This window comes from Mixophyes fleayi, chromosome 12 (assembly GCF_038048845.1).
Source record: "Mixophyes fleayi isolate aMixFle1 chromosome 12, aMixFle1.hap1, whole genome shotgun sequence".
NCBI lineage: Eukaryota > Metazoa > Chordata > Amphibia > Anura > Limnodynastidae > Mixophyes > Mixophyes fleayi.
Genome location: NC_134413.1, coordinates 21,737,003 through 21,750,546, shown reverse-complemented (window position 1 = coordinate 21,750,546; position 13,544 = coordinate 21,737,003). Strand labels below are relative to the sequence as shown.

At 40.1% G+C, this 13,544-nt stretch overlaps 1 protein-coding gene across 2 annotated transcripts in view; it reads left to right on the top strand.

Annotated features, from left to right (window-relative positions):
- The first annotated feature begins 1,849 nt into the window (after positions 1–1,849).
- The window catches only part of HIF1A (hypoxia inducible factor 1 subunit alpha), a 28,969-nt gene continuing 17,274 nt past the window's right edge, over positions 1,850–13,544 (top strand). For both annotated transcript variants that reach the window (XM_075192605.1, XM_075192604.1), the window contains exon 1: positions 1,850–2,226. In XM_075192605.1, the coding sequence (XP_075048706.1) occupies positions 2,195–2,226 (32 nt within the window). In that variant the 5' untranslated portion in view covers positions 1,850–2,194. The remainder of the gene's footprint in view (positions 2,227–13,544) is intronic.

The window sequence follows — 13,544 nt, the reverse complement described above, 5'->3', positions numbered from 1 at the left end:
GTATATTTACTAAACTGCGGGTTTGAAAAAGTGGGGATGTTGCCTATAGCAACCAATCAGATTCTAGCTGTCATTTTGCAGAATGCACTAAATAAATGAAAGCAAGAATCTGATTGGTTGCTATAGGCAACATCTCCACTTTTTCAAACCAGCAGTTTAGTAAATATACTCCTATGTGTGTTTAAATGCATAACTAGCAGCTTTTAGTACTGTAGATGTAGAGAAAGGTTATTGCAAAACAGGTGGGTCTCACATTTATTTTAAAACCGGTTTGAGGAGCCTCAGAAAAAAAATAGAGAATTCTGGCTCCGGATCATCTAGTTGATGCAGAAGAAAACAATTGAAAAAAATCCATTTGCAAATTGTCTCTAGAGAAAAACAAGTTCCTTCAAAATTCCAAAAATGCAATCAGATGCCTCTGTGCTAACACAATGAGGCCTTACCTTCTACTCTGCTATCTAAACACTAGTTGTGATCACCAGAACAGTGATCGGTTACTCCTATTGCATCGCTGCACATTTATGGTAGAACTGTCTGTCATCAGTATTCCCAAGCTATCTTTTATAACGTGTTATACAGATTGCAGTAACAACATAGAAAAAAACAATAAAAAGGACTTTAGAATGTTATTGTCATAGAACTTTGTGTAGTCTATGGGCCTCATTTACAATGTACAATACTGCTGAAACAAGATGTAAAATCCCCTTTGATAAAGGCAGCGCTTCACCTAGATTTCCATATGGGTTTGCAGTACTAGATGCTGGTGTTTCCCCGAAGAGCATAAATTTACCCAGGCTGGATAGATGGGGTGGCACAGAATGAGGGTGATCCTTATAATATATGGAGCAGGGCACCTGCGCACCCAGCTTTGGAGAGCAGTGCAAAAACAAGATTTTGTTTTGAGGAGTAAGAATAATGGAAATTAGATAAAGGGATGGAGAGAGCACATATTTAGAGCATTTATTGCTGTACAGAAAAAATGGTTTACTGTCAACCCTAAAACAGAAAACTATAATGTCAAAATGCAGTCCTAGTTTAATGCAATAACTTAGAGGTTCCAGGGTAATCAGTGGCAAGCAGGGCTGGGGGGCAGGGTGCATATCCCCACCAGGCTGGTCCTATATTGGGCTACATCGGGCTGGGTCCCTGGGCCAATTGCATTTTTTTTCCCTTTAAAATGTCCCTAATAGGCTGCTGAGGCTAGTCTTGCCCCCTGGGCTAAAATTTGCCAGCCCTCCCCAAGGGTAATGTTGGCATTATCCACATAATGCTGATATTAATGAAATATCTGACATTAACATAAGAAAATACAAATACATTGGTTTTGTATTTTACTTTTGTTGGTTGCTCTGTGCTTTTGTGATATGACATAATCACAAATACAAACAGAACATTTATAATCCTTAATTAGCTTAATTATCTATTGCCTGTCAACCTCTCTCACTTTTAATGCTATATGATAATTCTAGTAAGTTTTCACACTGGTTTCCCAACTTCATTGAACTGGGCTTGAGTCAAATGTATTTTTAACATCAGTTTATTTATTAAACACAGGTTATTGCAGTTGGATACTGCAATTCACAAAGTGTTACCTCGCTGTATAAGGAAGCCAGTGTCGGTGTAATGTCCCTTTAAACCACAAGGGCGCTGTGGACGCCTCACAGACAAGACTCCTGGCAGCCACTGGGTTAATCATGTTATCTCTCGCACTCCCATAACCTCTCCTTGGTTACACCCCCTCCCGAGATCAGCTGACTCCCAAACGTGGGTGTGGCTCAAAAGTAGGGGCTCGGCTTTCACGTCTCCTGATTGGTTTCCCCTTGCCAACGTCAGCAAAGCGTTCTGACAGCCACGCCCACCCGGTGACGTCAGCGCAGCCCGAGCGTTTTGTTTGCGTGAAAAGAAGAAGAAAAAAAAAGAAAAAAGAAAAAAAAGAAGAGAAGAGTCCGGGAAACACCGGGTGGAGAGGAGAGCGTGAGAGCGACGTACCGGCTACGTACTGCGTCACCCGCCGCTGCGGCCTAGCTTCATCTTACAGCCGGGCACTTATCCCCCTGACCGCCAGCAGCGTCTGGTCAGCGCTGGGCTTTTGTTACCAGAGCGGACTGTATCAGACCTCCATCCCCAGGCCTCAGTGTCTGAGCACCGGCCCCGCGCTTGACGCAGCCCCGGACACCTCCTTGCCCCGGTTGGCATGGAGGCAACAGTCGGCAACGACAAGAAGAGGTGAGTGTGTAACCCCCCCGGGTTATACCTGCGTGTGGGGCTTCTCATACCCCCCAGTGCCCGTTTCTGCCAGCAGGGGGCGCCGGTGAGAGGGATCAGTGAGCGATTATAGGGGCGTCAAGGGCAACTACAGGGCTGGTATTGGGGGGACGTTGTACCCTTAACTTCCTGTACTGTTATTATATTGCTAGTTTCCCCCAAAGCGTCCAGAGCCCTGAGATGGCTTCAACCTTATTGTAGGGGGTGACTTCATTATAATGGGTTTAATAATGTAGTTTGTTGTTGTTTATTATTATTATTATTGAATTTATTGCACTCATCTGAGGTTTGAGGAAATGTCAAGCAGGCTGCAGGAATGGTCATTTGCAAGCATTGCTCTGAATTCAATAGACATTAGTTCCTATTTGGGGTTAGCCTTAAATGACATATTGACATGGATGGAAACTTGGGGGACTCCTGGGTGTCCTTGGGCTGCTTCTGTTAATGTTTCTTTTATATTCTGCGTGATTTCCACATTGCCATTTTGGGGGATTTATTGGCCTGGGGGGGGGGCTGGTCTTCCAGCTTCTGGTTGATTTTACTCTAGTGGTACCCACTAATATGAGTAACTAGTTTCCATGTCTCATGGGGCAGGCTGGCAACTTTATTATTAGGATGGGTGCAAATGAATGCTTGTCATGCATATCTTGACTCGTACTGTATTAGCATTATAGCCTAGTTAACTATAAGTATAACACAGCTGCAGTAGAAAACATTGTTAATGTTTGTTTTTGTCTGTTGGGAATTGGAGCTGTATTTAAGAGATGTATGTTTATTAAGATTTTGGGTCAATTAAAGACCTGAAAAGATTTGTAAAACTGCTTTTAATACTGTTCTGAAGAAGTCTGGAAATACAAAGCTTTTCTGTCCTTGTGTGACTGGGTTATGTCATGTTGAAGGTTTTCTGTTTGGTTTCCAGTTTCTCAAGCACCTTATTTATTAGAATCCACGATTATTGTATGTTTACATTTTTGCATTGCACTGATCTCTGATCTTTGAAATGCTGCTTATTTCCTAATTTAGGAAACTTGTATTTCATTGGAAATGTGCAGCTCTTTGCAGTATTCTTATGAAGTGTTGCTGTGTTCACTTCCTGTTTGTACATGGCAATATTTATATCTCTGTATGAAAACCTTGACCTTGCTTTCATGAAAGCACCATTTAATCTACAGTCCTTGGGCCTGCACAGTTTTAACATTATTGTGAATGTAATTTAGATTAATAAACCTTTGTTAGAATATGTTACACATACTATGGAAAGAGAAGTACAGTTGTGGGCTTGTTTTGCAGATGACATTGTTGTGTGTTGCTGTAGTTTTGGCCTCACACCTAGTAATGTTTGTGATTTGTTGTGCTTCTTGACTTTTTTTTATTTCTGTGTATGTTTTGATATTGTGTGTTTTATAAATAAGATAGTGTTACTTCATTAAGTATATTGACATCTCTGCTTTATATTTAATGAGATTTGTAATGTAAACATGATTTGTAGTACAGTACTTGTAACATTGTTTTGTAGCTGATCACTTTGTTTTGATATTCTATAATATTGTAAAAAGTACTGTCGCTATCATGCGATCTTGAAATATGACCCTCTTTATTTTATCATAACAATTCAGTTATTTGTCACAAAATTACATTTGTGTATTTTTTTTTGTTACTTGTTTATAAATAAATATAATGCTGATAATTTGTGGCAGGGTAAGTGTATATCTCTGACATTTGCAAAGTAGTACTTTTGCATTGTGTGCATCCTTTGCCTTACTGTTGGTGTAAACATTTTTACATTGTTCTTATGTCCAGTCTATTTCTCGGTATTTAGAAACAGTGCAAAGTCTCTTTTTGTGTGTGCTCTCAACAGTGAGTTGTCTTAAAGTGGCTTGCATTGAATAAGTTGTTTATATTTATCTTTTAATAATGATGTACAACAGCATGCTGTAATCTTAAGCATCCTTTCACTGTATTGGGTTTTTTATTTTTGAGGCAGTCCACCTTTTAGGCTGTAAACGGCACAGAAACCCTTTACAGATCTTTATTGAGCAGTATCACAATCTAAATTGAAGTGATATTGAATTTCATGCAATTCAGCTTTTGTTTGTGTTTCGTTTTTGGGTTTTAAAAGTTCCAAAACACGTTTTTGTTTTTTGAATGTCTCTTTGTGGACAACTGATTCTTGAGACAAAACTCCACAAGACAACAGGAGGGGTCACAGCTACTCTAAGAGTGATTCACATTTGCGACTGGTTTCTTCAGATAACAACACATTACTGTTTTGCCCTTTGAAGCAGTGTGAGTGTATATGATAGATATCTGTTAATTCTATATCCTCTTGCACACTTCCATCCATGTTACCAGCTCCTGCTCTTAATTGAGCTGTACAGCATTTTTTATTTCCATTCTTCCATCCAATGCCACGTTGGCACTGTACAAATCCCAGGAGCCAGGTAGCCAATGTGTCTTAAAATTACTGCTGCTGAACTTTTTGCAGTTATTTCCTTTCAAAGTTCCTGTAGGCTCTTAAGTATGACTGACTGGCTTCTGGAGTCTACTTTTCTGTTCACCTCTGCCTCGTATTGTCCAGGGGTTCTTAATATATTGGTAATGATGAAGATGGTTTGTTGCACCATCCTGTGCGGGTCATCCGCTTCCTCTTCGGTAAAAGGTTTACAACCAATTGTCGTAAAAGTAAGTTTATTGCCGAATAGCATTACACATTTATTAGTCCATTTTAAAGGAAATTAATCTTCTGTTTGGGAAAAAATGAACCACTGTTAATGCTGCATACACGCGATCCTAGAAAAACACTTGTTGATGCATAGGTAATTGGTGGTAACCTCCTTTAGAACCACAGCACTAGCTTACTTACAAGTATTAAGCTAAAAGACTTGTCTCAGTAGATGTATCATTCTGCACACAGTGGTAGTTATTATTATATCCGTTCTAGCTGGGCAGTCCCAGGAGTGTCAACTCGCCAGTCTGCATGGGAACATTTCTGTTTCCTAGGAGACTGTCATTCTGTTACCGAGTCAACTACCAGTCAAACCAGATATTTAAAGATGTCCGCTGCGTCCTTAATTTTTTTTTCTGTTCTATTTTTTAGCAGTGATGTATGGGAATAAACATCTTCTTTAATGAGGAATAATGTGTATAACTGATATCTTTTCTTAGATAAAACTTTCATATTACTCTATAATTTCCATCTGAGGTCTTATTTCAAGCAACATGGTGGACATGTAGAGCCAATGTAAATTAGAGATGCTCAGGCTCGGTTCCTGGAGAACCGGACACACCCGAACTTAGGGGATCCGAGTACCGAGCCGGTACCGAATCGAAAATGAGGCAAAAGGTCATCGTGACGTCGTTGGATCTTGCGAGTTTTGAATTGCTTTTTAAGATCCAACATAGCGGGGGGTGGGAGGGAGGGCGGACCTCCATTTTTCTTTTTTGCCACTGCTGTGTGCCAATGTGTCCTAGATGTGCTAGGAACTGCCGTGTGTATGTGTCGTTGCTCTGTCACTTACCATCCAGCCAGGTCGCTGCAGTATTTGTCCGAAAGTGTATGAAAATAATATTGTGAGGTGGTCTAAATTGAGTGCAAATGACTTGAAATTAGTGTTATTGAGGTTTAATAATAATGTAGGAACAAAAAAGGGCAAAATTTATGTGATTTTAGGATTTATATTTTTCTAAAGAATCCAAAACCAAAACACATGAGGGCGGTTTTGCCAAAACACAAAGCTAATCCAGATCCAAAACCAGTTCACGGGGGTCCGTGAGCATCTCTAATATAAATTGGAGTTGTGGGAATGTAAATGGTCACCATTATTATCACAAATTAGTTGTGAACTCTTGTGTGATTACTTTCATGAATGCTCCCCCAGTAGCCCTGCAGTGGTTCCTGTTGTAGTGGCTTCAGCACATTGAAGCAGTGTATATGAGGAGCAATGCAGGTAATAAGTCAACTTTTTTAAAGGACTGGGGTGGAGCAGGTTATATGATTCATTCATTGATGGCTGCAGTGTTGTGACACATTTTAGAAATGTTTATTCCTAAACCCCATTCACTCTAGATTTGCATTTTGCCTCAGTACTTACCAGTGTGGTTATCTAGCTTTTAAGCAAACATCTGTGCATGAGTAAGCTGACTGCACCATTGTATTCTCTTTATCACACCTCACTGCACTTTGTATTTTGCTTCTTAACTTAGATTTGTAGCTGCAGCTTTTTACACTTAATGAAGAACAGATGATTGGTCATAAAGAGGGAGCAGCTTACAAAGCCTCAGGTACTACACTCTGGCTGTGACATAACAGGGAAGCCTGGAGTGTTTTGGAATTTCACTTTGGTTATTCTTGTGTGCTGTTTGTACTTGATCTGGCTCTATCCAGAGCTAATGTAGCAAGTACTCGCTGAGTTCATTATATTGCGCGACCTTTCTGCTAATTGACATGGTGACTATTCAACTTGATCTCATTTACAGATTAAAGGATAAAAGCCTCTGAAAACACAGGTGTCTCAACCTGGAGGATAACACTTTCCCAGGATTGTCTTTTTGGACAGAAGTATATTATGTATTGCAAAAAAATAACTTTATTGTAACTCCTCTGTATCATATTTCTATAATATAATCTGTCCTACAAAACTTGTATTCTGTCCTAAATTGCATTGTGTTTGTGTGCCCCATGAAAGGTACCTTTTTTTTTATGCTTTTAAAAAACGTATACCTTCCGTGAATTGATGGTTATGAGAATTTTGTTACTTTTACCTTATTCACCTTCAGATACTCTCTGTGCTGCTTAACACATTGATCCAAGGTAACCCGTTGCCAATGCTAATGCTGTCCAAGTTGGAGCACCGCATGTGGGGCGTACGGCCTATATGTGCCATGGCATGGTTTCTGCCAATGTCTGGGATTGTACGGGGGTGCATCATCATTCTTCCTCAACTAACGACCTGGTTGGTGGTGGAAACTGCTGTTTCATTTGTTGTTCCAAAGTATCTTCTTTAATATTTGGTTTGGGTTTAGATCTGGTGACTGGGAAGACCATGACTTATGGATAACTTTGGACCGTTGAATGGTGCCCTGTGGATGAGGGCATTGTCCTCCTGGAATACTCCACTCTCATGAGGAAAGGAATGCTGCAATGTTTGTTGATCTCTCTGTACCATAAAGCAGTGTTTGGAATTTCCATGGAAATAAGGGATATAACGTGATATAACTGCCCCCATACCATGCCAGGAAAATACACCCACAACATTACGGAACCACCAGAAAATTCATTGTTGGATACAAGCACTCAGGGATGTTCTGTGGGCTAGCAGCAGACATGCACCTGTTAGTTTGCCTGAGAATATGGTGAAAGATGATTATCGCCTTCCTCCACTGCTTGCTTGTGCTTTGCCTGTGCCCTTTGCACCACTGAACTTGCAATTGTGCCTAGACATTTGTCAGAAGCTGTTTATGTACAGCAAACGGACTATGATATACCCTGCTCAGTAGCATTCCTTATGACCAGTTTCTAATTAAACTGGGTGCTCGCAATACCAGTTGACATTTGCAGTTGCTCTCCTGTTTTGTCTTGAACTTCGAGCAAATGTATGGATATCACAGTCCAGCACAATATGCAGTAACACTGTAGCTGATGGATTTTCTATGCTGACGTCACCTTATGAAACATTAGCAAGCTGAACTGTCTTGACCATTGAAGCTCTTTCCAAACACTCCCAACGATGTCCCCTCTTTTGGAGTCACCGGGGGCCTCCTGTTGTAGCCGTGCTAGACATACTTCTAGGCAACCAGGGCCATCCATGTTGGTTTTTTTTCTAAATGACCCTGACCATCTCTGTTGTTTGCTTAATTTAATACTAATAGTATGGTTATGATGAGAGCTCTGAGTATAGTCCACAGAGCAACTTCCTCATATTTGTACCTAGTAAGAGTTAAATGTAACAAGGGACAAATCTTTTTGTGGTGTATCCAAACGGCAATCCCTACTTTTCCTTCTGACATACTTATGTTCTTTCCATGTTGGCTCCTCTTCAAATAGACTAATATATTCTATATTACATAATGTTCTGCAAAGTAACAATTGTCTTGTATTATATCCTACCATAACCTACTGTAACTTGATATACAAAATAAAAACTAAATATTAGGTTTGGTAATAACCCAGTGGGACAGCCAGATATTTAATAGTTCCTGACACATTTTAAGTCCTGGATAGGACCGCACAGGATGGCAACCATGAGTGTAGTACTAAGAATAGCCGATCTTTAGAACAGAACTTGACAAACTCCAATCTCCATAGACAGACTGTTACCCTGGTGACTGGTTTACACAGGACACCCAGCCACCCCAAGTCCCCCTGTATATCTTTGCCCCAGCCTCATGGACTGTCACTCTTGCAGAATATTTGGAGTTCTTGGCCTCTAGGGAGAAGTGATCAAAGTCTTGCAGGCGAGGACTAGCTAACCAGTCCTGCTTAATGATGGTCTTCCTCAATGCCCCATAAGACAGATATACCCAAGTATATAACAAACCTGTCTCTAGTAGTGTAATTTTATGAGACTGTTCACAGCTTTTATGGTCTCTTAATAATCATTAGATTCAGTCCTTCAGTACACTTTTGTATCTGTATACCTGTTATACATCAAAGTAAAAACTACTAATGTGTGAAATCTGCACAATTCTGGATGACATTTTAACCTTTGTGATACATGGGGGGAAGCTACACACTAATCTGTGCCGAGTAGCTGTAATTTTGTTTTCTAACCAGAGATGCCTGTTCTCCTGTTGGGCTTGGCTGTTTTAGAGCTACTTAGCCAAAATCTGTGTATAAGCCCAGTAGACCCTCAATCCTGTGACCTGTGAGATGCCGTTCAGGAAGGGAGGTAAATGTACTACACAATGGTTGTATATGTAGTCTTTGTCCGACTGTACTAATGGTGTGCGGCCTATTACAATTCTGTAAACAAAATGGACAACTTGGATGGCTTGTTTCATCTCGTACAAGGAGAAGCTGCCACACAGACTTGTGCAAACAGTTATTCTGTTCCCTCCTCCATTTCTTTGAAAGGTTTCATAAGACTAGTGATTAGGGTACATTAAAGACAAAATATGTAAAGCCTTATTTTTCACACCCCTGGACGTGACATAAGGGTGGAAACGGGGCCTACGGCTTTTTGAAAACAAATAAAATATACGGGTGGACGTGTCCTAAAATTTATTTTCAGAGTTCTATGGTCAAAAATGAAACTTTTACTGTGCTAACAATGCAAATGGGCTCTGTACACCTCAACATGTAACATGGGAAATGTTATGAAAACTGGGTCCTGCTATGCAAGTTCTCTCTTGGAAAATAAAAAAAGTGATACGTTTTGGTGGATAGCTTGTGATAAACAGACTTCTGCGTTCCTGGCCACGGAGGGTAACTTTTGATTGGTTGGCAGGTATCCCTCAGATTTAAGCCACTCTGCTGGTCTGCTTGACTTTTGTCCAGGCCAGATAGGTTTAACATGTAGAACTTCATTCATTCAATGAAAATAAGATGAATTCAATGGCTTCATCATACAGTCTATTAATCTCAAAAGATTGTATGGGCAGTTATGGAAAGTTAACCCTCATGGACAGCTGGACCAATCCTTATTTAATGTGGGATGACGGGACAGCTTACATTTATATTTACATTATCACACCAAGACTTTGAGTATAGTGTTCTGTCATGTTGCCTTGATATTTGAAGCAGCTGGGTCCCATAACATAGAGTACTTTATTGCTCACAAATACATATTTTCTAGGAAATGGCACTAAACCATATTAGACTGTGTGTAAAGGAAATTTGATGGTATTCGAACTCTTTATTGTATTGCTGAATGGAAATGTTTCACACAGGTGCTGAAACTTGATCTGTTATTTAGCTTAAGGTCAAACTAGTTGCACAGAAAATCGCTCCTGTAATTGTATTAAAAATCTTTTGGCACTCTTCCTAACTTTCAAGTAATGTCTCAAGTGACACGCCAATGCACGCTCTCATTTCTAGATTACACCTTGGAGCCTCTTGTGCAGGACACTGTTTACTATAAATATTTTTACTGGTGACCTTTTGTTGAAAAATACATATCTTATTCCTTTAGTGTTTACTGTAAGATTGTACTTTATCAGTCTGTACATCTATCTCACTTGCATGTATCACCTTATACTTGTGTTTTGTGCAAAGGAAAATGAGTTCTCTCAGTAGATCGAAATCACAGATAGGCTCTGCTACTGTTTTGATAACAAATGTTTAGCTTATAAAACGCCAATATTTCATTCAAGTATTGGATTTAGCCCTCTCGCCTTGTACAATCACAGGGGTCTATTATCCAGGTCTCCTGCTAACAAGGCTGGGTACACACTATACAGACTTTCTCCCGATCAGCATGCCAGTTCACGTGTACACGATTTGCCTTCAGATTTGTGCTCTTCATCTGTCATAACCATCTGCTGAAAAGCTGGCGACTCTGGATAGTCTATAGAGATTTCTTGACACTGCCAGTCGCCAGTGTATAAACACTGCTGAATTGGAACAACATTGTTGCATTGTTGAGCAAGGTAGTCTGGTTTAAAAATATAATGAAACTCTTCCATGTGCTTTGTAACTATAATTGTTCATCATTCCAGAGTACACGCTGAAGCGATATCGGGACGAGCAGTCGTTTATCGTCTGAATGGCCCGTTAATGGGCTGAAAACACTGTAGTCTGTACCCAGCCTTACTTACTGGAGAGTGCTGCTTTTCAACATACTAAAATCTTAATACGTTTTAAAGTCCTTGATCTGTTCAGAATTGTTGTTAATGCCGTCCTTTAGTCAACTGCAATGACAACTGGACTGTCTGCTTTCACATTTTAGGATGTTCTGATTAGAAAGTAAGCTCTTGCCAGTGGGGTTGGATAGCTGCTGATCCGTGGGTGTTGCAGGCATCCGTTCTGCAAGTTTAAACTTTCTTGCTAAAAATATTTGACAAAAATGAAGTTCTCCTTTTTTAAGTATATGCGATAGGAGGACGTTTTTAGAACACTCCACAATCTGACCGTGTCGGTTGAGGAAATGCACCTAATCTGTGTTGCAGATTACTAACTTTACTCTTGCTGGCTTCTCGTGCCCCAATGACCTTGGCATGACCTAGTATGCTTACATGCTCTATATACAGTATAAAGGTCGCTGGGTCATGCAGTAAATGTTAAACCAATATTATAGCTAATGTTCTCTTCCCAGGGGTGGTCCTAAGCCAAATTGGGTTGTTTATGGCTGTATGCTAAATAGGCTGCATACTGTAAGGGGAACAGCCTTGTTTTATGCTCACTTCTCTCTACTGCTGAATACTAGAGACTGAACAAGGAATGCCATCTGTCTGTGGCTGGTGTTCTGACAGAAACTGCTGTCTGTAGTTTGATAACCTCTGTGTTTTATATGCACAGGGCAATAATGATCAATGCAACTGTATAGATAACCTGGATAACTCTCTAGGTGGAGGAAGTTACAAAATGTGTTCTTGTTTTTTTTGTTTAGTGTTTTTTTTTTTTGTTTGTTTTTTGCTGTTCTCTGTATCTATTGAAGCAATAGATACTGTAAGTGACTGCAGAAGCAGGACACCGTCTGCTATACTAGAATAGAGATTGGAGCCTACGGAGAAGCTCTGGTCTTTATAGACACCGTTGCTAATTGACAGTAGACTAAGGCAGCACAAAGGTAAATACGAGCAGGACACTTGTTTATTAAGCTGACACCGGCTACATGTTTTGTGGGTATGTTCTCCCAAGTGGCAGGTTTGTCCCGATTTTGAGACTTGCTCGTGATACATTGGTCTGAGTGCTGCTCATGTGGCGCGCACCTGCCGCAGCTCACTATTGATGTCACCTGGTTGCTGACTGTGTGTATCCTGCCCTCATAGACCTCAAAGCGCAACATTCCGTGTAACTGTATCCTTATATAATGTTTGTTTCGGTTTAGTACTTTTAAAGTAATCAAAGTGAATTGTGGGCCCTGTCTATGATTGTAGTATTGACGTTTTACATGATAAACTTAATTATTTTTGTAAATGAGCCATTTTTCCTTTTACAAGATCATTTACAGTTGTTGCTCTTTTATTTAAGTTTTGTTATGACTTAAGATTGCAGCAGAGGATGTCCTGACCATCCAAGTGAGAACCTATTGCCTGTGGATGATGTCATTTGTTTTGTCTGCATTGATGCTAAAACCACGGTTGCTTAAAGGTTTTGTCTTTTTGCCCTGATAAAGTCCAAGTTGAAAGCTGGTCTAGTGGTTGCATTTCCTGTGCAAAGCAGAGTAACAGCAGTAACGGGAGACCTGACTGCATCAGTAGCCAGAGAAGTGTTATTCCAACAACTGGGATAATTGTCAGGAGAATGTCACATGCCGCAGCAATAAACTGCTTGTAACCCTGTTTAGAAGTAGTTGCCATTCCCTTTATATTTTTATACATGGTCAATAAACCTTGTTCTTTGCAGGGAACCATATTCGTTTGTTTGAATTAGCTGCCTGCCTGCAGTAAAACTAAATATGGTCAATTTGAGTGTAATTGGAAGTTTACAGCTTTAATCTTTCATTTTTATGCGATCTATGTATATTGTGAACAATGACTCTACAACACCACTGACAGCCGTGTGTATAGTATGTTAAGTAAAACGGAGAAGGTTTGTAAATGTCACTAGCAGAATAACTATACTTCACATATCCTTTTAAAGAGCACTCGCCAACAAAATACTGTGGAGGCAGCCATTTTTGGGTGGACTCAACCAGTTTTCAGGAGTATGGAGCCATTCATTTTACTTTGAACAGTTGTCAACTGAATATAGCTCATGCAGTGCCTCAGTGATGTCATAGATTTAAAGTGATTTAATAGGCTGCTTTGAACTATGTATGTATTCCACTTTGTGTCTTTCTCATGTTAAACATGGAATTTTTGTTTTTATAGCACATTTCATCCACAGTGAATGAGTCTTTAGACCAAGTGAAACTAGAGGTGGGCCCATTGAAGGCTGTGCGTATTACAGAAATATAATGCTATTTGAACCTATGATCACGTGCCACAGTTCACGGGTCATTACCATTTAATTGGTTGATCTACTTGGAGTTTCACATCTAAATGTTTTTTTTGTAAGGGCATCAAAAGCACTTTTTACATTTGCGCCATTTCTAACCTGGTGTGCCCCCCCCCCCCCCCCCCCCCACACACACACACTTATTTTCAGTTCCCAAGCGTCTTTAAAGTGCAGTCATGTA